At 45.3% G+C, this 23053-nt stretch overlaps 5 protein-coding genes and 1 non-coding gene across 9 annotated transcripts; 3 read left to right on the top strand and 3 right to left on the bottom strand.

Annotated features, from left to right (window-relative positions):
- The first annotated feature begins 3997 nt into the window (after window positions 1-3997).
- Window positions 3998-4576, top strand: LOC112344232. Its single transcript, XM_024668639.1, has 2 exons — window positions 3998-4297; window positions 4361-4576. The coding sequence occupies exons 1-2, from the start codon at window positions 4110-4112 to the stop codon at window positions 4572-4574; spliced, it is 402 nt and encodes a 133-aa protein (XP_024524407.1). The 5' UTR covers window positions 3998-4109; the 3' UTR covers window positions 4575-4576.
- A 141-nt stretch (window positions 4577-4717) lies between these two features.
- Window positions 4718-6337, bottom strand: LOC9643537 (chromatin structure-remodeling complex protein BSH). Its single transcript, XM_024668638.1, has 11 exons — window positions 6257-6337; window positions 6108-6196; window positions 5941-6035; window positions 5798-5869; window positions 5684-5731; window positions 5546-5629; window positions 5447-5485; window positions 5308-5396; window positions 5176-5238; window positions 5032-5121; window positions 4718-4982 (listed from the first exon to the last, which is right to left on the bottom strand). The coding sequence occupies exons 1-11, from the start codon at window positions 6301-6303 to the stop codon at window positions 4922-4924; spliced, it is 777 nt and encodes a 258-aa protein (XP_024524406.1). The 5' UTR covers window positions 6304-6337; the 3' UTR covers window positions 4718-4921.
- A 57-nt stretch (window positions 6338-6394) lies between these two features.
- On the top strand, window positions 6395-6476 carry TRNAS-AGA. Its single transcript has one exon. It is a non-coding gene; the product is annotated as a tRNA-Ser (tRNA).
- Window positions 6477-11287: 4811 nt separating this feature from the next.
- LOC9643535 (uncharacterized protein At3g06530) lies at window positions 11288-19588 on the bottom strand. 3 transcript variants are annotated; one of them, XM_002963279.2, is made up of 38 exons: window positions 19332-19588; window positions 19059-19272; window positions 18905-19000; window positions 18734-18851; window positions 18507-18677; window positions 18306-18461; window positions 18195-18250; window positions 18045-18134; window positions 17850-17989; window positions 17719-17801; window positions 17555-17665; window positions 17447-17503; window positions 17230-17398; window positions 17043-17185; window positions 16876-16986; window positions 16661-16829; window positions 16519-16607; window positions 16361-16468; window positions 16178-16307; window positions 16000-16133; window positions 15769-15950; window positions 15660-15720; window positions 15436-15612; window positions 15305-15376; window positions 15144-15248; window positions 14995-15084; window positions 14757-14944; window positions 14553-14706; window positions 14325-14504; window positions 14177-14272; window positions 14059-14126; window positions 13712-14000; window positions 13453-13662; window positions 12810-13400; window positions 12353-12750; window positions 12077-12299; window positions 11845-12021; window positions 11288-11791 (listed from the first exon to the last, which is right to left on the bottom strand). In XM_002963279.2, exons 1-38 carry the CDS (start codon window positions 19489-19491, stop codon window positions 11561-11563), a joined length of 5997 nt encoding a protein of 1998 aa, XP_002963325.1. In that variant the 5' UTR covers window positions 19492-19588; the 3' UTR covers window positions 11288-11560. The 3 variants fall into 3 exon arrangements, with proteins under 3 accessions (XP_002963325.1, XP_024521782.1, XP_024521790.1); XM_024666014.1 differs by having other exon boundaries at window positions 13718-14000; XM_024666022.1 differs by having other exon boundaries at window positions 16519-16598.
- LOC9655269 (pentatricopeptide repeat-containing protein At4g02750) lies at window positions 19517-21481 on the bottom strand. Its single transcript, XM_002963278.2, has one exon. The coding sequence runs from the start codon at window positions 21479-21481 to the stop codon at window positions 19517-19519; it is 1965 nt and encodes a 654-aa protein (XP_002963324.2).
- Window positions 21440-22790, top strand: LOC9643534 (probable plastid-lipid-associated protein 7, chloroplastic). Of its 2 annotated transcripts, none has more exons than XM_024666032.1 (7): window positions 21440-21686; window positions 21743-21858; window positions 21929-22033; window positions 22096-22194; window positions 22254-22298; window positions 22358-22431; window positions 22479-22790. In XM_024666032.1, the coding sequence occupies exons 1-7, from the start codon at window positions 21533-21535 to the stop codon at window positions 22555-22557; spliced, it is 672 nt and encodes a 223-aa protein (XP_024521800.1). In that variant the 5' UTR covers window positions 21440-21532; the 3' UTR covers window positions 22558-22790. The 2 variants fall into 2 exon arrangements, with proteins under 2 accessions (XP_024521800.1, XP_002963739.2); XM_002963693.2 differs by having other exon boundaries at window positions 21911-22033.
- Window positions 22791-23053: the final 263 nt, after the last annotated feature.

Here is a 23053-nt window from a genome sequence, read left to right as displayed (position 1 = left end):
TTGCCAATCTTTCCTTCTTTTGATTGCCACTATACCAAACAGTCAAATTCCTGTTTGAAAGCGTAGTTTATGAGATCAAACTTGTGTTGAGGGAATGCTCTACTTTCTTTGGCTTCTGGCCCTGAGATCTTGACAAAAGGAGGAGCGCTCAAGCAAGGCCCCAATACCAATAATGATCCCCAAACAGCATATGATGTTGGCCCACATTCTTAATGCGGTTGCCAAAGCGTGGCGCGCGTTCTAGTCTGGCCCCCTTGACTTACGTCACCGTTTGGTATGCAAACGGAATAAACCCCAAGGATCCACACTCTGTTAGTGTTCTAGAATCTCTTCCTCTCTTTTCCTGTTTTGCTATGAAACTCTTTCCCTTTTCGAGGATTATCACACCCTCAGTTCAGCCAATATCAAAGCAAAAGGCTTTCTCATGATCTACGAAACAAGTTTCTTAGACATGGACCACCACCATGGACCACCACTGAGCAAGCAAGCAACTTGAAGTACTGTTTGTCTTGCAAAGGGGCAAAAGAAAAGCTTCTCCTTCGTTCTTCTCAAGAAAAGATAACCAGTGGAAGGAGAGATTCCGGGGGCGCATCTCTATCTTATTTCGTGGAATTCAGCGCATTTTGCTGGACCAGCAGCATCAAGTTGCATTCGCTCTAAAAGCTGTACATCACAGTCAATCCGTACCATAAGGTTTGTTTACAAATCAGTATATAATCAGGTTGGTGGACGATTCATTAGGGCACCAAGATTATCACGTGCCTTGGAACGATTCAATTCAAATTTCAAAATGCCATGCCCACTTTGAAAATGGGGGAGTTGCACGTTCGTCCCCACGCACACGTATCCAAGAGATGATCCCACGCTAAATAAGAATGCGAATACAAATAAAACCACAACAATACAACAATGCAAAACTTTAAATAATGTTAGCCTCACTTGTTTCTATCAAGCAATGTGGCCTTGCTTGGGCTGTGGCACTTTTTGTTGAAAGGGTACCTTTGGGTGCCTGCACAAACAATGATCTTCCAATGTTGATGGCCGGCTTGTCAACTATGGGACGAAGCCCTCTCCAGGCGAGTTAAAACTCCAATCTTGTCTTCCTGTGAAGTGGATGGATGGATGGGATGTGAATGTGATTGAGAGCGTTAGTGGTAGTAGCATTGGTGAGTACTTGCAGACAATATGCTAGAAGGATAGGCGAGACAATTTCTTTCGTTTTTTTTTTTTCTCTTTTTACAAGGTTTGGAAAGCAAAAGCTTTCCCTTATTTCGTTACAGTGACCCGGCAGTGACCTAGATGGATCTTGGGGGTCCACATTGCTCGTATTGAATAGGAATGTAAGGGATGGATTTGGTTCTGGGTGTTTGAATCCAATCAACTTCAGGTTCCAGGCTTTAGATTTGAGGTTTCATGCATTGCCATCGTTATTTTCTTCTTGAGGCTTTCAGAAGATCATGCCAGGGGGAAGAGGCAGAAAACACATCGTCATTGACAACAAGATCTTTCTAGCTTTCCTCTTGTAATGTGACTGCAATGAAGAAAGAAAACTTTTAAAGTGTATATTTTTATATTATATGCTTGGGGTGATAGATACATACCACTTTATGCATTCCAGGAACCACATAATTTACTGCTGGGATGTAATATTTGACTGGCCAAGGACTCAGATTTGGATTGAGGGGGATCCCTGCCTAGTGAGAACTTTCACCTGTCTCTACAGTGATTGATTCCTCTCCTGTGAATCAATCACTACGGTGATTCCAAAGGTATAATCCGGAGTTTGGTGTTGTTGTTCCATTTCTCTGTCAACTAGGCAACAAAAATGGTTTTCCAGATCTCTGGCCACTTTGGACACAGGACTGCAAAGGAAGAGCTTCAGGAACAACATGGAGCTTGCAACCAACCAGAATTGGACTGTGCTTGCTCTCTTCCATTCCACTTAAAAAAAGTATTAAATTTCTTACAACACATTTCCCTTTCTTATCTCATCCAGCTTTCCTTCTCTTTCTGTTCTCTCTGAGTTCCTCTGGGTTTTCTCCCATGATGATCTCATAGCTACACTTTAAACTCTTGCCACTCCACAACACAGAGATCCCAGATGGCACGTGGCAAAGGATCTCACCAACAGCGATTCCAACACGTGGCCCACGGTGATTCGCTCGGCTGGCTGCCTAGCTAGAGGCTAGAATGGAGAAAGCGATATGTAGTTCACTCTGAAGACCATTAAGTTAGGGAGCAAGTGTAAAAGTGCGGCATTAAAGTAACTGGAGACTTCCCCACTAGAGGCCCGATCCAGTTAACGTGCCCTGGTTGAGCCCTGCCCTAGATAGAGGCGTTAGTTTGCATCTTGTCAGTAACGAGGGGATTCCCTCCCACGTGAAGAGAATATCCTGGGGTCTTCCCTCCCATTTTACCCTAGAGCTGAGAATGCCGGGGCGGTGCGCCGGAGCGACGTCAAATCCACGATCCAGGTACGCGATAGGCGGATCAGTCCTGTTCCTGGCATGATCTTGGATTCTTGGCGCCTATTTCGGTGTCCTTGCAGCAATCGGCAGAAATTTCTAGGTGTCTGATCCATGGCTCCATCTCCATTCAAGTTCCTTGTAGCGATTCGCGTGTTTTCTTCGCATTCATGCATTTGGAAATTCCCAGGCATGGACCGGACTGGACTGGGAGACTGTTGTAGTGCAGAGACAAAGATTGGCGCTCAAAGCAACGAGCTGGAATCGTGACTTGGAGCGTTTCTCCAGGTACTGGCATTTTTTTTCTCTTTAGAATCCGGACTCCCTAGCTATAAAAACTGATAAGAACTTTGCTGTTATCCAGTGGACGCCAGGCCGGGTCCGGCTATGCCAGTCAAGTGTTGGGCAAGAGGAGTAGCGCGCTTTTTAATGCAGCAAAGAGAACTTTAAGCTTGGCGCAAAATCCAGGTAAACTGTTGTATGCGCTCTCTTGGTTTACTGTACCGCTTTCACATCGGCGTTATTTGCTGCTGCCAGGGTTCTACAAGTTAAAATCATCCAACTTCAGCAAATAGAACCAAGAAAAGATGTGGATCGTCCAGAGAGCTCTCAAGGCGCGGTTGATATATATACCAGACAAGTTAAAATGGAGACAAGCTCCTATTGTATCACTGCAGCCTCGCGACACTTCATCTGTGGCGCACTGGCAGTTTTAATTGATCACAAGGCAACAACGCCATGACTCTCAATCAAGGTCTCAGACATGCTGATGGAATTCGGCCTCAACATCGCCACGTCTTGTTCCTGCGTAAGCTCTACATTCTCGGGCTTCCTTTTTTAATAGACGTGTTCCTTTCCTCAGGCCAGAAGACAAAAGCGCATATTGGAGCTCAAACAGTGCTTTCAAAAGGTTAGATTTGTTGGCGTGTTGATTCAATGTGCTTTGACGTTTTCCGCCGGCGGGATTTGTACACTTTTCTTCTTTTAACTAGTTCATCTGACAGACGGGCTGGAGGAGTTGTATGTATCACTGAAATACAGCATGAAGAGGCTCTAAAAGGTAAAAGTTTGGCAAGTACAGGACGTTGGCCAACATTTTCGCGTGTTAGACTTGAAATGACGTGCTTACCTTTTGTGGAACAGTGGAGGATTTGGAGCAGAGAATATCAGTGCAAATTGACTACCTAGACACCACTACCCCAGTAGCGCGATTTGGACGAACTGGTGTCAATGTAAGGTTTGGAGAAGCTAGTACCAGATCTGCGAGGCCGGACGCTGCACAGGTAAGCTTTGTCATGTCGCTTTTCAGCTTTTGATGTTCAGCGAGACAAATTCGGGTTCTGTCAAGCGAAGAGCAAGTGGACGACAAAAGTTAAGTTTCTCTTGTTGGTTTTCAAAGGCTGTGGTGGACTCCTAAGTGTGTGTGCTGTGTTTAGGAGGGAGTAAAACAGTTTACATTGGAGCTCAGATGTCGAAGGACCGACTCTGATTCCCAGAAAGCATCTCTTAAAGTTTCTAGAGCTCACGAAAGTGTGGCCACCCACCAAAGCAAGATGCTTTTTGGTTGTTCGCTTGCTGCTTTGGCGGAGGGCCTAGCCACGGCCAGCCACGTGATAAGTGCATCGTAAAAGGCCAAGGACGAGCATGGAGATGATGGCAGGCAGGAGCGGCTCTCTTCCAACTCCAAAGCCTTCTGTTTTGGAAACAGTTCTTACCCCACTCACTGGGCTGCCGCTGCTGCTGCTGGCACAGTGGACTGTTGCTGTGACAAAAATTATTGGCCTTCTTTCTTTTGGTTTTCTTCTTCCTTCCAGCACGCACACTGCTTTGAGGTACGCTTTCGTGGCATCTCCTTTGCATTTAATGAGTACGAATTGTGATAATAATGGGCTCAGGTTGGCAGCCTCAGCGCTTGGAACCCTTCTTATGAACATGATTTCTAAAGTGGCTTCCAGATGCTACGTCGACCGGACATGGAGGAGAGGTGACGATGATTTCTATCTTCCATTTCATGACCACTTTTCGAGTCAGCGGGCAGCACGAAAAGTAAGACGAGAGCTGATTTTGTTGGTGGAAACTTCTGCAGATCACACACCGTGGAGTTTTTAGATCTTGGGACCCGTATGATTCCAGACGAAACAAACGTTTGAACAGAGAGGAGACCAACGACTTGCCAGTACAGAATCGGCATCTCTCTTTTTTCTTCCGAAACTTTTTCCATCAATGCTACCAAGTTGCGAGCGAGAGAGAGATACAACATGAGATATGACAGCTTGGTGGTGGTGCATCTGTTACAGCGCGAAGCACAAGACAGACACGAATCAGTCTCTCTCTCACAAACACATTGCCTCGAAACCGAAGATATTAACCAGCCACGACCGAAAATCAGCCAGGTAATTGACACCTTACTACATGCAGCTGAAGTGCAATGACTTCACTTCCACTTATAGGTGATGCTACGAACGGACGTAGCGAGACGCAAAACTGTCTTCTTTCTCTTCCATAAGCTTCTTCAGGCTGCATTTATCAAGGGCCAAGTCACGGTACGGTATAGAATTTTGCTTACCGTGCATTTTCTTTTGCATCCAGTGTATTCGACTCCTCCTCCGTGAGAACTTCAACGAAAGGCTCGAACAGTTCCCACTCGGTTTTCTTCCTGCAAGGAGAAGCTCGCTCGCGTTTCAAACAAATCGAAGGTTCTTGAACTCACCTGATTATGCTGATCTTATTATTGGGCCGTCGCATTAAGTTGAGTGCAGTTGTTCCGGAGGTGCTGCCAGAGAGAAAGAAAAAGATTGTCAATCAGTATCACCCTCAACTTATTGGTATAGAAGATGGCTACGTTGCATGGTTGAATTCTATCCCCCTCTCTCGACGAGCTTTCTTTGTTATCCTCGTTTCTCGGGCTGATGTTACATTCTGTTTGGCTATCTGCAGGAGGAAATAAAGATTTATGATCAAGAGGCGAAAGGGGTGCTTACCTCGTACAGTTGCTCTCGAATTGCAAACGCGATCCCCGGCTAAATTGCCAAAAAACCAAAACGATTATGGCTGAAGTTAAAACATACGCATCAGCATACCGCGACTTCAGGATCCTCGATTTCAAGGTCCTTGCACAAGCCCCTCGCAAAACCCTCTGGATCGCTCTCGAAGTCACCAACATCCTGGACAGGGGCGTCAGTTTTGAGACCAACAAAAAGTTCTCTCGTAAGTTTTACCCATAAGAACTGATCACGTATAACGATGTTGTTGATTCTCAGGTCCAGCTGCGCGAGAAAAAGGAGAAGTAAACGAGAGGAGATTCTCTATCACTGGCAAAAGAGGTGACTTACCTTCAGCATTAAGACTTTCTCTTCAGTGCTAAGCTGCTGTGCTTCCAGGGAGCGGAATTCGTTCAGCTGCGCCTGGAAACATCAACACAAGGGCCGAAAAACACAGCGTAAGAGTTGCCAGTTTCCAGCTTTCTCGAACATACTTGCATGGATTGGACAATGTGCTGAGTGAAAACAGGCGGGAGGTTCATTTCGGCCACTAGGCGCCGAGCGAAAGGCATGATCTCCGAGTCCCTCTCTAGACAAGCAAGTAAAGTAGGTAGTGACAAGAAACGTGAGCTTCCATTCCAGGCACAAAGACTTTACTCACCGTGAGCGTTCCAGGAGAAGGAATCTTTGAAGCGGTGGGAGTCGAGCTCGATGTCGAGCCTCATGGGAATGAGATTCTCTGCCGTGGGCCTGTCACGCCATCAAAGGTACCAAGATAAATCTCTTCCTTTTTTCTCTTGCAGGACTTACATTCTAAAGCCACCATAGACTGGCCGCGACGCTGCCGGTGTCCTCATCGTCGCAGCAGCGCTACTACTCGTTTTTAGGGCTTTATATCCGCCGGGGAGAACCCAAATTCGTCACGCTTGCTTAAGGTAAAGCAAAAGAGTGGACGTGCCGGAGTGGTTATCGGGCATGACTAGAAATCATGTGGGCTCTGCCCGCGCAGGTTCGAATCCTGCCGTCCACGGTATTTTTAAGTCTGAAATATTCGTATCTATTTATTTAATTATATTTTTAATTGTAGCAGACCATATAATTAAAACCCCTCCTCCTGGAACTTTTTGAACTTTTTGACAAAGGGCAAACAAGCCGTATAATAAAGTGTAAGGATATTCTATGTTGTAGTGATATCGCCAAAGTTTAACAAGCGCGCGATCTTTAACAGGCCAACCATAACTGCCCCAAGACTTGGCAACGCTTCTGCACCAGCTCTTGATAGAATTGAAGCTGTACAGTGCACACCACAACAGCTCTGTGTTCTTCGAGTTTTGTCAACACGGCTGGTAGAGCCGCTTGTGGAAAGACAAGTCTTGTTTCTCGAGCAATTTCGAAATCTGCGTGACTATTTTCATATGTGCCTCCGGATCGCCAGTAGCAGCGCTCCTTTTCTTACGTGCTGCATCGCGTGAGACATAACTTTGGAACACCTGGAAGGATGAAGCTTTAGATTGGAGAAATAAAAAAACAAACTGGCCCGATAGATGGCATTGTTAACATTCTGTAATACGATGCTTGTCATACGCTGATGGAGCATGTGCACAGATGCTTTCTGACAAGAAAATGAAAGCATTATTTGAAACGAGAGCCATGCTTGGATACTACTCACCTTTTTCCTTGGTTCACTGACAAAGTTGATGAATCCCTTGATATTTTGCAAAACTATCATAGTCTAGGAGATGTACTTCCAGCCTTCAGAGTTGAGTTGAAAGTTGCAAAGTGGATCAAAGCTTCTATCGTCTGTTCGTAGGCCTCTAAGTTTGAATTCAGCTACAGCTTTACAAAGGCCGAAATTCTTGTCTTGGGATCGTAACTCATACTCGCGGAGCCTTTCGGCAAAGCTTAAAGGCCCTGTCTCAGCTTCTTTTTCATATTTTCTAAGCAAAAAGGTGGAGATGCTACTCCCTGGTCGATGAAAAGACAATCAGAAACATAAATTTAGATACGACCAACCTCAGACACATTCACCAAATCGTCTGACGGTGTGGTGGAACACCGAGCAAAGTCTCGATAAATACCTGAAAAGAAAACCACTAAAACCTTGCACTCTTGAAGCAAAAGCACAAACCTCCAGCAGCGATCGTGGGTGGATCATTCATTTGTTTCAGCCCCAAAAATCAAGCATTTGCTGTACCACAGATCCTGAATTCAATGCCAAGTAGATAAAAAAATCATCGCCAGCAACATGCATTATACGTACTTCTGTTACAGTCAACAACAGTTGTTTCGCACTTAGGCCACCGTCCGTTGAGATGAACACGCAAAAGCTCAAATAGTGGTTTCAGCAGTCCTCTGCTGCAAATAACTGTAGCTGAGGATAATACAGTGATTCAAACAACAGCTTACCAGGCATCTGTCTTTGTCATCCGCAATAAGAACTCAAGTAACTATGCTGACCTTTAATTCTTCACTCAGAGGGAGAATCAGCATGGGGTTGGGAGGTGAGTAACAAAGTCTATCCCATAATCTACTGTTTGGTGTCGTAGTTAGTTTGTAGGTTCATAAATCAGGTCAATGTTTCGTATTTTCTATTTGCTTGCATCTTGGGAATAGAGAAAACCGAGGTATTTTGAAACAATGGCAAGGTCAATCTGTTCACAACAATAAGTTATCGATAAAATAGACCAACTATATACCTGAAGGGCATCCCGGGCAGATGAACATTTGAATTGTTCGTAGCAGCTGCGAGGGACTCACTTTCTTGCAATCAGATAAACGGAAATCAGGGACAAATTATGCTGAAATTTAAACCACCAACCTGAAAGCTAGATTCAAGTCCGTTGTAAAGGTCGGAAGATAGTAGATTCAAAGCCAACAGGCCACACAACGGCTGGATCACGTCCTGTAATCTGAAGGCCTAGAACAAATAACACATGAATAAAACATTACACTAAGAGCTTCAAGAAGCGTCCGCATCTGTTTCTTTCCGGAATGCAATACGGAATTATGCTCTACGTTTATCTGCAAATCAAAGACATCACATCGTAAAAAATGTATAACGTATAGCTCAACGATTACCTCCAGCAGATAATCGATTATATCTGTCTCTATATGTTTCAGTTTTCCTAGAGATGGTGTAGATGCTGCTAAATGGGCATTTGCACCAGCTAATTCTCGGCTGCAGTTGCCTTACTAGGGGTATAAGGCACGGCACGAAGCACTTCAAAGAAAAGTCCCTGTAGATCAAACTTTAAAGTGCATTGAAACCGGTAACTAGCGTCACAAGGGATTCAATCCTGCAGTATAAATAATCAGAAACTTATCACATGTTTTTAGTTCCCTGAGCTTGCTTTTGTCAAAACTAGTACGAAGAAAAGATGACAAAAACCTCCACAAAGTTCTTGGAACTGTGCAAAGCCTAGTTGCTAGGATTCATCTGTAAAACCTGAATAATAGACATCAGAGAGAGGCGAGACAGTTGCGCATCTCCTCTAGACGCTGCTTTGCTCACTGACTCGAGCAGCGATGAGCACAAGTTCGTGGTAAGAGCTGCCTTGCCAGTCAGCAGGCCGATTATCATTAGTCCCCCAACCTGAGAGTCTGTCATTAGCACATGAGGAATAGTAACTACACTTGCCTGATATTCATCAGTCACGCCATTCTCAAAAGCATGAAGAATAAATGGCATGACTTTATTCAAGACTACGGAAGGGATCTTTGACAATGTCTCCATCACTCTCACGCAGCTAAAGGTTACATGCGAGTGAACCAGAGGTTTAAGCCGTGGACAGAATAAAAAATGTAAGAGACCATCATGATCTGAAGGTCCGTAAACTCACCGTGTCATAGATCATAGACAGCTTCCAAGAAAGCATTGTCATGGGTGCATCTTCATGGGGTGGGGCGGCACCGGATTTCTTCACTTCCTTAAGAAACTCCCACCTCGGAAAAAGAGATCCAGGAATTGTAAAAAGCATTAGCATACTCGAGCTTGAGGAGCTGAACAATTCGAACAGAAACGCCGGTTTTGTGGAATGGAAGTATGGATATCATGACGTCTTCGACGTTGTAGACATAGATCCTGGCACAGTAAGAAACAGGTATGAAATCGAAGTTAGAAAAGCCAAATTAACACAGACTTGTAGCACCGGATGAGGTACTCCAGAACTTGGTGAGGCGGGGGGAGAAGAACAAATGCCGAGAGGACTTTTTGATTGAGCTTGTCATGGCTGAAGCTCTCTACCGTTTGCGTGCTCTCGGCGCTAAATAGCGTCTTCTGGAATGGAACGAACGCCACAGTCTCTCGATGAAACAAAATTTCTTTCCTCTGACCTGCTTGAAAAATCGCCGATATCTTACACTGACTAGCACGGACAAACATTCCGGCGGTACGGCTGCTCCAGAAGGTGGAGGAAACTGACACTGTGGCCTTGTGGGTGGCTACCGCTACCTCTTCCACTATCCAGCCTCACATTACATTGTACTTAAAAACGTGGCCAAGAGTATCTTTTTGTTTATTTTGTTTGACCAAATTTTGCCAGTCAATTCTAGTAATTCTTTATCACACGAGAAGAGCTGGCCCAAATCTATTGTCATTCTGTACTAGTGACTGCCTTGAAGCCAATACGCTGTTACAACTCTTGAACAAGGTTTTCTTTGACCTTCATATGCCAAAAAGAGCCATCATAGTTGCCTATGCAAGTGGTGCAGCGACTCAAAAGCCCTCTTGGACTTCCGAAACTGTATGAAAACCGTTCTACTGAAGGTTTTTGCTAACTAAAATGTAATAATAATTGTTAGGTTTTTTGGAGAGCTAGTGTAATGTGAGAGCTGCTACATTGTTGCAGTGGAGTGTTGGAGCTCGGTGCTATCATGAAATGGTTGTGGATCACTTCAGTAACCTTAGAAATGTTAGTTATCAAACAAATACAAGCCAGATGTGGGATCAATATTTGTTGGAACTTCTGCTTATGGAGATGTTATGAAGCTCTAAATTCGTGTAAATAAATCCAGTAAAATAATTATTGATGCATGTTTCACAACTTTTGGCTGTGGATCTACTATTACATCTTCTTCTTATAGTAATAATTATTATTTTCTATATTTGCTAAGCCTTTTGTTGTAGCAACTAATTGGATAAAAGGGAAGATTGTAGATGAGGTTATGCAATTAGTTAACAAGAAACTAAATTAAACTGTATTTTTAAAAAGTTTTTTAATTGTGTGAGAAATTGCAAAACATATTCATTTACCATCTGTGAAGTTACATTAAGTTAAGGATGACATCAAATTTGCTTTGCTAGATTATTTGTCTAAGCAAAGTAAAATTTCATCTTAGCAATGTGAAGACATCATGGCTTAGCACACCATAGTAGTGCTTGGGCCTTATGTTATAATCACATATACTTATTAAATTAAATTATAATTAAATTATTATTATTTTTAATCTGGAATTTGCCTTTTTTGACAAATTAACTATGTGCTATTTTATTTTAATGGTCTAGATTGAGTCGCCAGGATCTACAAGTAAGGATGAAGAAAAGTGGTGGAAGTGAGCATTTTCTTTTGAGGTCCTGCTTCCCACAACTAAGGGTGTCAGTTCAGCATTGCAAATGTGCACTTGCCCAAAGAACATAAACAACATAGTTATCTGAGTATATTTGAACTTGTGGAGCAGGCGGAATGGTTGCACTGTGGCGAGATGTTTCTCTCTTGATCCTTTCTACTAGCAGGCTTAAAGTCTGAAATCTTGTTTTGTTTCAAACGTATGGAACAATGTTTAGTTATAAGAAAACTTTGTGAAATTAAAAGAGTCCATACACATTTCTAGGCAAAAATATGATTGAATTTATTAACCGCGTTTAATGAATTTAAATTAAAAAAAGCATACAAAATTTTGACACAATACAAAAATTTGAGCTTTTTGTATGAAGACCCAACATACGGCAACGAAGACGCTGGAGCAGCAGCCACCACTGCCGTCGAGGATGCCGGAATGGATCCTCTTTTTGGCGTCTACTGCAAGCCCATTAAAACCTCCAGAGATGCTTCTTCTTGGCCAAACTTAAACCAAAGTGACTTTGCAAAATGTTACTGTACACTCTGTTTAGTGGCTTCACATGTATTGTGCCAGGCTCTCTCCACTTAGTTCCTCCAGTAACTTAATCACCTCCTGCGTCTTGGCCACTATAGCCAGGTTCTGGTCCTCCAGTAGCTCCGACAGGAACGGGATGGTCTCGGGAATGAAAACGAGATACTCCTCCCTCAAGTTCTCCGCCAGCATCTTGACGACATCCAACGCCAGCCTTTTCGCTCGCGCGTTGCCACTCCGGGTCTTCATCAGGACCTGGAAGCAATCCATTGAGTGATGAGTGATTGGAAGTTGTGCTCTCATCTCACCTCGTGATTGAGTGGCTTCCACAGGACGTCCGTGCCGGCGGTGAGCGCCATTCTACTGAGACACGACACCACTGTCTCGTCTGCTTCGGCAAGTGTGGGTACGTCTGCGTCTGTTGAGCCGTCCAGCTCCGGCGGAGCTTCCTCTAGGAGCTGGTCTGCAAGAGATGGCAGCAATTGCTGCGAAAGCGAAAAGAAAATATTAAACTCTGCCTCCTGGAACTTTTCGAAATACCTGGAACTTAGGTGCATCCAGAAAACCGACAGAGTCGTACAAGAAGCACTTGTGCAGGGACGAGACGACCAAGTGCTTGAGGTGCCATTTGGCCAAAGCGGAACCGCTGTCGGCTGAAACGCTCACCGTTTTCCTTTTCTTCGATTTTCTAGTCTCGCCGCTCTTCGCCAGTACTGCGAGACATCCGTCGACGAGGTAGCGAAAATATGGTACGAAGACGGATCTGGAGGACGTATTTTATCAGAATATGGGCCACGGATGTATGAAGGCTTTTACCTGAGCTTCTCGGCGAGTTGATTGACGAGTTTGTAGAAGACAATACTCCTCTCTATGCTTTGACTCCCGTCTGCGACTGGTGATGCTGCCCATTGCTGGATAGTCACGAACAGTGGTCTAAAAGTCGTCTCGCTAAGCTTCATCACAAGAGATGTAACGGCGGAGATGACGCTTTCCTCAACTGTGTGACGTGAAACAAACGACTCTGGCCGTTTGCGTCTCAGGTCGAGAGCTTCCTTGCACAGATCAAAGACTTTGGTGTGATACGCCGTAACAGATGCACGATCCATCTTCGAGCACATAACAGCTAACATCTTGAAAATAAAAGCAACAGACGTCTCGCTTTCGTCCACTGCTATCTTGTAGGAATTTATCAGAGGATCCAAAAGCAGACGGGCCTGCGGGACACAACCAAATGGCTTTAAACACAGGCAAAGGTAACAGAAACAAATCGTACCGGAAGTCTTTCGGACGCAAGTGTCCTCAATGAAGCAAACCTTGTCGAAAGATTTCCAGCCTTGTTAAACTTTGGCGATATCACCACGCGAATAATTCCTTCGATGTAAGGACTTAAGAAGGAGCCGAGTTTGTCTACGGCCGCTTCCAAGGCGAAAGCAATAGCAGTTTCCAGGTCTTTCTCGTTGTCAGCTTCGCTCGTACACTGATGCGCGATCTTTAACAGGCCAGCCATAACTGCAGGAAGACTTGGCAACGCTTCCGCACCAGCTGTCGATAGAATTGAAGCTGTACAGTGCACGGATGCCACCACAACAGCTCTGTGTTCGTCCTCGAGTTTTGTCAGCACGGCTGGTAGGCAGGAAACGAATGCTGATGCACATGCCCCTCCAAACTTCTGAACTGCGACGTCTAACGATGAGATAGCCGCCTGTGTTGTTCGGAAAGACAAGTCTTGTTTCTCGAGCAATTTCGATATCTGCGCGACTATTTCCATATGTCCCTCCAGATCGCCAGTGAAATTACTAGCAGCGCTCCTTTTCTTAGGTGTTGCATCTCGTTCTTTCAGCTTTGAGACATAAATTTGGAACACCTGGAAAAGATGAAGCTGTAGATGGCCGAAAGAAAAGAACAAACTGACATACCTTGCGACGGATGGCATTGTTAGAATTTTGCAGCATGAAAGCCACAGTTTTGCAAAATATCGAGGGGCTCATCAACTTTGTCAGCGAACCAAGGAAAAGATGAGCAGCATCCAAGCACGAGGCTCCCACTTCAGATAATGCTTTCATTTTCTTGTCAGAAAGCATCTGCAGCTGCTGGAGTGCATGCTCCATAAGCGTACGACAAGCATCCTGCAAATATATACGCCAGTATTAACGATAAACATAGTTTCAGGCTTACTTGTACCACAATATCATTGTCTAGTAGATGTACTTCCAGCCTTTGGAGTTGAGTGGCAATGAACCGAGTTGAAAGTTGCAAGGTGGACCAAATGCTTGTATCCTCTGTTCGTAGGGCTCCAAGATCGAATTCAGCTGACAACTTTACAAGGGCCGAAATTCTTGTGTTGGGGTCGTAACTCATACAGAGCCTTTCGGCGAAGCTTAAAGGCCACATCTCAGCTTCTTTTTCATATCTTCTGATCAAAAGAAGCAAAAAGGCGGAGATGCTACGGTCCTCTTCTGTAACCCTGGGTCGATAAAAAAATATTCAGAAACATAAATTTCCTAAATATGGATACGACCAACCTCAGAACACATTTCACCAAATCCGTCTGACGGTGTGGCGGAACAGCAGGCAAAGCCTCGATAAATACCTGAAAAGTAAACCATTAAAACCTTGCACTCTTCAAGTAAAAGCAAAAACCTCCAGCAGCGAGCGTGGATCATTCATTTGTTTCAGCCAGAATGGGACAACGGAATCAAGCATCTGCTGTACCACCGTGTGGAAGTGACTCACATCCTGAAGTTAATGTTAAGTATAAATCAGAGCCAGCAAGATGCATCATACGTACTTCTGTTACTATAGAAGCGCCTGCAATTGAAACGATTTCCACAACATGTGGTAAAAATCGATCCGGACAGCAATTTCCTCCTGCAGCAATAACGGAGAAGACCTGGGTTCTTGTAACATCATCTTTTGCCACCTTAAGGTACTCAATAAGCAAGTCCGCATCCATATCCGAAGTGCACTCCTGACAAACAAGTTGTTACAAACTCTGCTTATGGAAACGACAACTTACCGCAGGTTTGGATCTTATAATATTCTCAATGACAGTTAAGAGCAGCTGCGCCGTATGCTGCACATCGCCTTCAGAAACTTCCGTTTCGCACTTAGGCCACTGTCCGTTGAGATGACAACGCAAAAGCTCAAATAGTGGTTTCAGAAGCCCTCCACTGCAAGTAGCGTAGCTAAGCATAATACAGTGATTGAATCAACAGCTTACCATGCATCTATCTTTGTCATCCGCAATAGGAACTCAAGTAACGCTATGCTGACCTTTAATTCTTCACCTTGTCTAGGCCAATGTTTCGTATTCTCTACTCGCTTGCTTTTCTTATTCCTTTCGCTACCCGTGAAAGCATCTAGAGAATAGAGGTAACCGAGGTATTTTGAAACAATGGCAAGGTCAATCTGTTAACGACAACAATAAGTTATCAATAAAATAGAAACGAACTATATACCTGAAGGGTATCCAAAGTATGTTGGGCAGATGAACATATTGAATTATCCGTTACAGCTGCTAGTTCTAAGAGGGATTCAAATATTGCTTCCTTGCAATCAGAATAATAAAAATCAGGGACAAAATTATACCGAAATTAAAACCGCCAACCTGAAAGCAAGATTCAAGTCCGTTGTATAGGTCGGAAGATAGGAACTTCAGAGCCAACAGGCAAGGCCTCACAACCGCTGGATCCCCAGTAGATCCTCCTGTAGTCTGAAGAAGAAATGTCACTGTCTAGAACAATTACACATGAATAAAAACGAGCTTACACTCAGAGCTTCAAGAAGCGCCCGCATCTGTTCCTTCCCCGAATGCAATACGGAAATATGCTCTACGTTTATCTGCAAATCAAAGCCATCAATGGCATCAGAAAAAGTATACTGTATAGCTCAACGATTACCTCCAGCAGATAATCGATTATATCTATCTCTATATGTTTCAGTTTTCCTAGAGATGACGTAGACGCTACTAAATGGTAAGCCTTGCGCCTTTGCAGCAGCTCAAGGAAGTAGTTCTCGGCAGCAGCTGCCTTACTAGGGGTATAAGGCACGGCACGAAGCACTTCAAAGAAAAGTCCCTGCAGATCAAGCTTTAGAGTAATCAGCAAATTTATTCCACACAAACCTGCATTGAAAGCGGTAACTTTAGAGCTTGTTCTACTAGGCACATCACAATGGATTCAATCCTGCAGTATAAAACATCAGAAACGTATCACATGTTCTAATTGTCTTACTCTCGTTCGCTGAGCTTGCTTTTATCAAGACTAGTATGAAGAAAGGATGACAAAAACCTCCTATCGTTTACGAAGTTCTTGGAACTGGCATGTATGGCTTGCAAAAGAAAAAAAAGCCTCTTCAAGACTTGACCTTCCTGCTTGATTGTTTTTAAGCACCGCATGGCAGCAGCGCGTACAGACTGCAAACAAAGATTTAAGTATGGCTTAAATTATGAAATCAAGCTTTACCTTCAAAGAGCTTGCAAGAGCTACAATGCAGCCAACCACGGCCAACAGTAACTGCTTCTCATCCGAAATAGAAGTTTCAGAAATATACCATGCTAGGATACTCAAGCTATGTACTTGTAAAGGCGTTGTGCTATCTGGTATTAGTGTTAGTGACGACAACAAAAACAAAATCTCAAACCTTCTGTTACTGAGCTTTCCAAAAGAAAAGAAACAGCATCGGAAGTGCGCCCGAGGAAAATTAACAGATGTGGTTTGAAAACGTCCCACGTGGGAAAGTTTGCAAAAAGAAGATAAATACTACCACGAACCTGCAATAGAGAAGATTAGCATCTTTCTCGATGGAAACTCCAAATTTTCTTACTTCGGACGAGTCCAAGAACGGGATGATCCTATACAATGCAAGAAGAATAAGCTCTCCTTTTCCCAGGAGTAGATACTCGTCAGCATCGTACTGAGAAACATAATCGACCTACGTTTGCGGCGGGCATATTATGCACAGATAAAAAATCTCATGCTCACCGATCCAAGAGTATCAGTGTTAGTTGCGATTGCTGACCACTCCTCGCGAAGAAATTGAATGCATTTCTTTAATAACTGCTCTGAATTTCCTTAAACAGCGAGCTGGTTAATTGCTTACGAGAAAAAAAACACTCAAGCTTACCATCGGGACCTTCCACAAAGCATCTCGGAAGTACGCGAAGGCTCAACATTTTGGCGTTGTCAGATATCATGGCTGCTTCTAGCAATAAGTCAGTTAAAGTGTGATCCTGAACTATAGACTCTGCAATCGCAGTTACAATCTTATCGTTCACTTCGGTATACCAGGCATCCTGAACAAAATAGCTTAGGTAAATAAGGAGAAATCGGCTTTCATACCTTAAGCCCTCGGTCTTCAGAGCGTTCAGGAAGTTCTTTTGGTAGGAATTTGAAGAGCAAAACTGGAAATTGCGCTGAAGCATTCAAAGCTTGCAGGTTCTGCTTCCATGTCTGAAGCATGTCAGCAGTGAGCACATTGCAAAGGGAAAAAGGGAAATGAGCAATACTTTAGTGTTTACTGTTATATAGCACAGAAGGCAACGTTGGACTTCCTTCTGCATGCTACTGTCCTGTCCTGAAAAATGTGTTTCCACAAGTTCCAAACACTTCTTTAAAACCGCTTTTGCATCATCTCTCGAAGGTTTTGGGCCTGAAGAAAAACAATGACTACCAAAACAGACTGTTGATGAGTACCTCTTTGAAGGACATCCATGCAATTATGGATCAAACTGCATACAGGTCTGATAAGCTTTTCTGGTGGAATAAGCTCTTCTAGCCCATTGATCGACACAACAGTTTGTACTACTGCCAGATCACTGTCACCGAGTCGGCGAAGCAAAGCTCCGCAGATAATCGGAGCAGCCTAAGACCAAGACGATAAGTACAAGTGTAGACGAAAAAGAACACCAACCTCAGCTGTCATGGACATCTCCGAGATATGTTGCACAGCCAGCTTTCGGACCTCAGCCTGCGAAAGGGCGTATTAAATATCCGAATTGTCTACTTTGGAAAATTTCACCTTTGGATGGTCTATAGATTCGTACAAACTGCACTCGGCCATTTCCAAAGGCTTTCGCAGACTATCTTTTAAGACATGATCCAGAATCTTTATTATCGGACTATTTTTCTCCTGCAAATTGTTCTCAGGGTTAGATAGAAATAAGAAATCATACGAATAAGAACCTGAAACAAGGACTTCACAGCGCTGTCTAGCTCGGACGGATATAGCTTTTCAATAGCTGGAAGCGCTTTTCGGAAAAAATCCTCTGTAAAACTTTGTTAAAGTTGCAGAAAGACGGAGATCATAGACTTACTAGCACAAAAATTATTGTCCTCGGCTTCTTTTTCTATGCCAGCATTGAGTAGTCTCGACAAAATAACCTTCACATGGCGTCCAAGATTTAATTCCGCAATCATCTCAAAAAATCTTTTCTCGTAGTTTCTGCTCCGTAGGCTGATAGAGCAAGAATAATAAGATTTTAAGTAGTGAGGAACGAAAACTTGCGTACCTGTGCTCTGCAAGGGCACTAGAGAACAAGAAAATGAACCTCTCGGCGTCAAATAGTTTTGATAGCTCTGTCAACAATACTGGAAGCTCCCTGGCATGAAAAACGATCATAAGTTTAAACTATTTAGATGCAAAACTAGCGATTACATACTTCACTTTTACGGTGTACTTGAACGCCTTCCGAGGGAAAAGGTCCACTTCTTGAGTCTAAATACAAAAACACGTCATATATGACGATCATTCTAGTTCCTAGGATTCGCACCTGTAAAATCTGAATCATAATCATCAGCGAGAGGCGAGACAGCTGCGCATCTCCTCTAGACGCTGCTTTGCTCACTGACTCGAGCAGCGTTGAGCACAAGTTCTTGGTAAGAGTTGCCTTGCCAGTCAGCAGGCCGATTATCATTAGTCCCCCAACCTGAGAGTCTGTCATTAGCACATGAGGAAGAGTAACTATACTTACCCGATATTCATCAGTCACGCCATTCTCAAAAGCATGAAGAATAAATGGCATGACTTTATTCAAGACATCTTTCGTTACGGAAGGGATCTTCGACAATGTCTCCATCACTGTCACGCAGCTGAATGTTACATGTGTCCTTGCGTTTACCAGAGGTTTAATTCCCATCAGTCCCTGAACAGAAACATGAATGTAAGAGACCAGCATGATTTGAAGGTCCGTAAACTCACCGTGTCACAGACAGCTTCCAAGAAAGCATTGTCATGGGTGCATCTTTGTACGAGAACTTCACGGGGCGGGGCAGCACCGGATTTCTGCACTCCCTTAAGAAACTCCCACCTCGTTTTCCTGGAAAAAAAAGAAATGTTAAAAGCTACGAGTCGTAAAAAGACATAGCATACTTGAGCTTGAGGAGCTGAACAATTCGAACAAAAACGCTGGTTTCGTGGAATGGAAGTATGGACATCATGACATCTTCAACGTTGTAGACATGGATCCTGGCACAGTAAGAAGCAGGTGTCAAATCGAAGTTAGAAAACCCAAACCAACACAAACTTGTAGCGCCGGATGAGGTACTCCAGAACTTGGTGAGCCGGAGGGAGAAGAACAAATGCCGAGAGGACTTGCAAGAACGACGCGATGGATTGATTGAGCTTGTCATTGAATTCCTTTGTCTGGAGCTCTCTATCCGTTTGTGTGCTCTCGGTGCTAAAGAGCGTCCTTTGGAATGGAACGAACGCGCCATTAAGCTCCAGCAGCTCTTGCAATCCTGTAAATGAAAGGAAAAAAAATCACATTCTCGCGGAAAAAAAAAAACTCTCCTCGGACCTGCTTGAGCGATTGAAAAAATCGCCTGGAGATCGATATCCGCCGCTTTCCTGGGATCAAACAGCAGCGATGGGCGCGTGCGAGTGCCAGGAACCAAAGCCGTCTCCCGCCCCTGGATTGACGACAGCGCCTTGAGCTGGGCGCCAAGCGCTGTCGCCATTTTCCTCCAAAACCCTAGCTAAACCCTAAATTTTGAGAGCGTGCGTGTATATGCTCGCGAGGAACACATAGGAGGAGGCGCATTCTTCCCCTCTCAATCCCAGCACAAAGCTCGCAACGCGCGCGCCGTGCTCGAGATTCCCATGCGTCCTACACGCCCCCAGCAGGCATCGCAATTCCAGAGAATCGGGCTCAAATGGCATATGGGCGATCAAATCCGCGGCCTCGGCGAGATGCCCAGTGCGCCCAAACAGATCGATTAGGCAGCAGTAGTGATTCCTCGTCACGGCCACCGAGAAATCGAAGCTCATCGCCAGGAAGCGCTGGATCCCGCCCCGGATCTTCCCGGCATGGCTGCAACACAGCAACACGATCGCGAAGCACACCTCGTCGGGATTGTCCGTGAGCTTCATCGATTCGTACTGGGCGAGCGCGACGCGAACGCTACCCCGGTTAAACGCGAGCGCGCCCAAGTAGGAGTTCCAGGACACGATGTCCCTCTCGGGCATGCCGTGAAACACCGTCACTGCGGCTTCAGCATGCCCGTTTTGGGCATATCCTGCGAGCATTGAGTTCCAGGAAACTAGATTCTTTTCAGGGAGGCTTACAAACAAAGAATACGCTTCATCAAGATGGCCAAAGTTGGCGTAGCCAGATAACATTGCGTTCCACGAAACAAGGTTCTGGACCGGCATTGAACAGAGAAGAAAATGAGCATCTTCCAGATGCCCAGATTGGGCATATGCAGAAACCATTGCCGTGCATGAAACCACGTCCTGTGTGGGCATCGTACGGAACACTCTAGCGGCTTTGTGGAGGTTACCACCCTCGGCAAAGCCAACGAGCATTGCCGTACACGAGACGATATTCTGCTGTGGGATTTTATAAAACAGCATCTCTGCGGAGTCGAGGTCGCCCGTTTGGACAAGTGACACCAGCATTGTGTTCCACGAGACCATGTTTCGCCGCGGCATCAAATCAAACACCTCTCTAGCTCGCACAAGATGACCATTCTGGGTATACGCAGAGAGCAACGCATTCCAAGACGGCATATCACGCTCTTGCATCCGATCGAAGATCTCTTTGGCCTCAACCAACAATCCGTTCTTTCCGCACACGGCCATCATCGCCGTCGAAATAAAGCGATTCTGCTCAGGAATCGCCTCCCACAATCGCATGGCGTCCGGCAACCGTCCGATCCTGGCAAATTCCGTCACCATGGACGTGGACGACACCAGATCCCACTCCGGCATGCGATCGAACACCTCTTTCGCCTCCTGCTCGCAGCCGTGATGGAAGCACGCCGCCAGCATAGAATTCCAAGTCAGCAGATTCCGACGTGGCATCCGGTCAAACAGCTCCTTGGCACGCAGCAGATGCCCGTTTTGGGCATAAGCAGCCAGCATGGCGTTCCAGCACACGAGGTTCAACCCCGGCATCCAGCCAAAGAATCTCTCGGCTCTTGCCACGTGTCCAGACTGCGAATATGCCGTTATCATCGCGCCGAAGCACACGAGGTCCCACTCGGCCATGCTGTGAAAGATTCTTTCGGCTTTTTCAAGGTGCCCGCTTCGGGCATATGCGGTGAGCATCTCGGTTGTGAAGACTAGATCCCATTCTGGAGCCCTATCAAGGAGATCCTGAGCTTCCGCCACGTGGCCGCTTTTCGTGAAAGCCGCTAGCATGATGCTCCAGGTGAAACGATTTCTTTGCGGGATGGAATCAAAGAGGCGCTTGGCGGTTTCCAAATGCCCATTTCGGGCATATGCGGCAAGGAGGAAGTTCCAGGACGAAGAATTCTTGGAGGCGATGCCATCGAACGCTTGCTGGGCGAGATGGGCGCTGCCGCAGCGCCCATACATGTCCACGACGTGATTCGAGAAGTGGGCATCGGGGTACTTGATCAGCTCGCGGATGCGATCGTGGAGCTGCTGGGCGGCATTCAAGCTGTGGCAGGAGCGAACGATCAGTAGCAATTCCTCGCGAGACATACATTTGAATAAACCTCCCGCCCACGAAGAGGACAAACCCTAAAGTGTTCTATGGCGGCAGCGATCAATGCCGGTGCTTGTTGGGCGTGGCCAAGCCGCTGCTGCAATAGCATCAGCACAAGATTGGCCTGCAAGGAGGAATCTCTTGCGCTCACTGCTCCAGAGCTGCGAGATCTAAAATCTTCCATCAAGGATAACTTAAAAGGTCTGTTCTTGCTCTATCTGTTCTAGGACAATGTGTCTATGCCTCCTTTCGCGCAGGTATCAACAGGGGGATATTTGGAGTCCAGACCCCAAAGAAAATCGCGATTGAGGAGCTTATCATGGAGCTGGAGAGATTGAATCCATGCCCGAATCCCATGGAAAATCTTCCAAAGGTCACATTCTCGTTGTTCAACACTAAAAGATTTTTCGATTTCATTGTCGCAGCTGGATGGTAACTGGCAGCTTCTTTACAGCACCATCTCCATTCTCGGCTCGAAACGTACTAAACTCGGGCTTCGGGACTTCATCTCTCTTGGAGACTTTACTCAAACGATTGACATAGCGAAGGTTTAGCGATGGCTTCTTTCGTGTTTCTCTTTTGTTTCCTCGACATGCCTGCCTTAACGCAGATGAAAGCAGTGAACACGATCGAGTTTACCGTTCCTGCATTTTCAATGTTTAGAGGCTCGCTTACCATCACGGCTTCGTATCGAATCACTTCGCCCACGGTTTGCTCGCATTCTTCTCTTTGGTTTCATTGTTAAGTCTTTTGGATTCAAGGGATTAGCACGTAGATATCACGTATGAATCATCGACAATTGTTCCAAACCAGGTATCCGTCATCACTGGTACAAAGAGTTTCTAAGTTGTGCTAGATTCTGTTGCTTGCAGTTGATGAACTTATTTGAGAAGAACTACGACCTCCTGCTAGGCATTTTCAATCCCGCGGGCTGGCTTGAAATCACGTATCCTTTTGCAACAGCTCTTGCTAGTTTTTCCTGACAAACCAAAGCTACCTGGATGAGAGCTGGAGAGTCGGCCGAGATGACAAGGAGAACATTTTCCTTCTGGAGAAGCTACCAAGTTCCTAAAATCGAGTTTCATGCACAACATTCTACAGGATGAGCTACTCGAGAGTCCGGGATGATTTGGGAGCTACTCATGGCAGCAAGGTCCATTAGGCTTGATCACGGCCTTTTATTCAAGAGTGCAGCAGAACATGGAGGGTCTCAATTACCATAGTTCCAAATCTCGCAGTTCGAACCGCTTGTAACATCCCAGGCACCAGTGACCTGCGCGTCAATAGCATCGTAGTTCCTCTTCAGCCCCACGTAGAAGTCCATGTTACAGCTTGTGCACGAGTCCTCCACCCGAACACACCCGTTGTGTCGCCCACCGCCGGGAAGCACCAGCCCCTTGAGCTGACTTATCTCGAGCTTGGTTCCAAACGGATACTTCTGGCCCGGAACCGCAATCGACACGTAGAGGTGCAAGTTGTTGTCTTTGCTGCCCTTGGGACCATCCGTCACGCCGAAGCAGTAGCAATTGTTGTCTTGGCAAGTCACGTATCGCCCATCCTTCAACTTC

Source organism: Selaginella moellendorffii, unplaced genomic scaffold (assembly GCF_000143415.4).
Source record: "Selaginella moellendorffii unplaced genomic scaffold, v1.0 SELMOscaffold_3, whole genome shotgun sequence".
Classification (NCBI taxonomy): Eukaryota; Viridiplantae; Streptophyta; class Lycopodiopsida; order Selaginellales; family Selaginellaceae; genus Selaginella; species Selaginella moellendorffii.
The sequence above is the reverse complement of the archived record's forward strand: the minus strand, read 5'-3'. Positions and strand labels throughout refer to the sequence as shown.

What these genes read in the sequence shown, in the direction of transcription:
- LOC9643537 (XM_024668638.1), bottom strand. Translation starts at nt 6,303, where the DNA reads ATGAGGACACCGGCAGCGTCGCGGCCAGTCTATGGTGGCTTTAGAAT. An exon ending in TACGTGATCAGTTCTTATGG is followed by an intron (nt 5,630 to 5,683) that starts GTAAAACTTACG and finishes GCCCCTGTCCAG; the next exon opens with GATGTTGGTGACTTCGAGAG. An exon ending in AATAAGATCAGCATAATCAG is followed by an intron (nt 5,122 to 5,175) that starts GTGAGTTCAAGA and finishes TTCTCCTTGCAG; the next exon opens with GAAGAAAACCGAGTGGGAAC.
- LOC9655269 (XM_002963278.2), bottom strand. Translation starts at nt 21,481, where the DNA reads ATGTCTCGCGAGGAATTGCTACTGATCGTTCGCTCCTGCCACAGCTTG.
- LOC112344232 (XM_024668639.1), top strand. Translation starts at nt 4,110, where the DNA reads ATGGAGATGATGGCAGGCAGGAGCGGCTCTCTTCCAACTCCAAAGCCT. An exon ending in AGCACGCACACTGCTTTGAG is followed by an intron (nt 4,298 to 4,360) that starts GTACGCTTTCGT and finishes TAATGGGCTCAG; the next exon opens with GTTGGCAGCCTCAGCGCTTG.
- LOC9643534 (XM_002963693.2), top strand. Translation starts at nt 21,533, where the DNA reads ATGGCGGCAGCGATCAATGCCGGTGCTTGTTGGGCGTGGCCAAGCCGC. An exon ending in CATCAAGGATAACTTAAAAG is followed by an intron (nt 21,687 to 21,742) that starts GTCTGTTCTTGC and finishes CCTTTCGCGCAG; the next exon opens with GTATCAACAGGGGGATATTT. An exon ending in AAACGATTGACATAGCGAAG is followed by an intron (nt 22,034 to 22,095) that starts GTTTAGCGATGG and finishes GCCTTAACGCAG; the next exon opens with ATGAAAGCAGTGAACACGAT.
- LOC9643535 (XM_002963279.2), bottom strand. Translation starts at nt 19,491, where the DNA reads ATGGCGACAGCGCTTGGCGCCCAGCTCAAGGCGCTGTCGTCAATCCAG. An exon ending in ATGACAAAGATAGATGCATG is followed by an intron (nt 14,707 to 14,756) that starts GTAAGCTGTTGA and finishes CGCTACTTGCAG; the next exon opens with TGGAGGGCTTCTGAAACCAC. An exon ending in ACAATGATATTGTGGTACAA is followed by an intron (nt 13,663 to 13,711) that starts GTAAGCCTGAAA and finishes ATATATTTGCAG; the next exon opens with GATGCTTGTCGTACGCTTAT.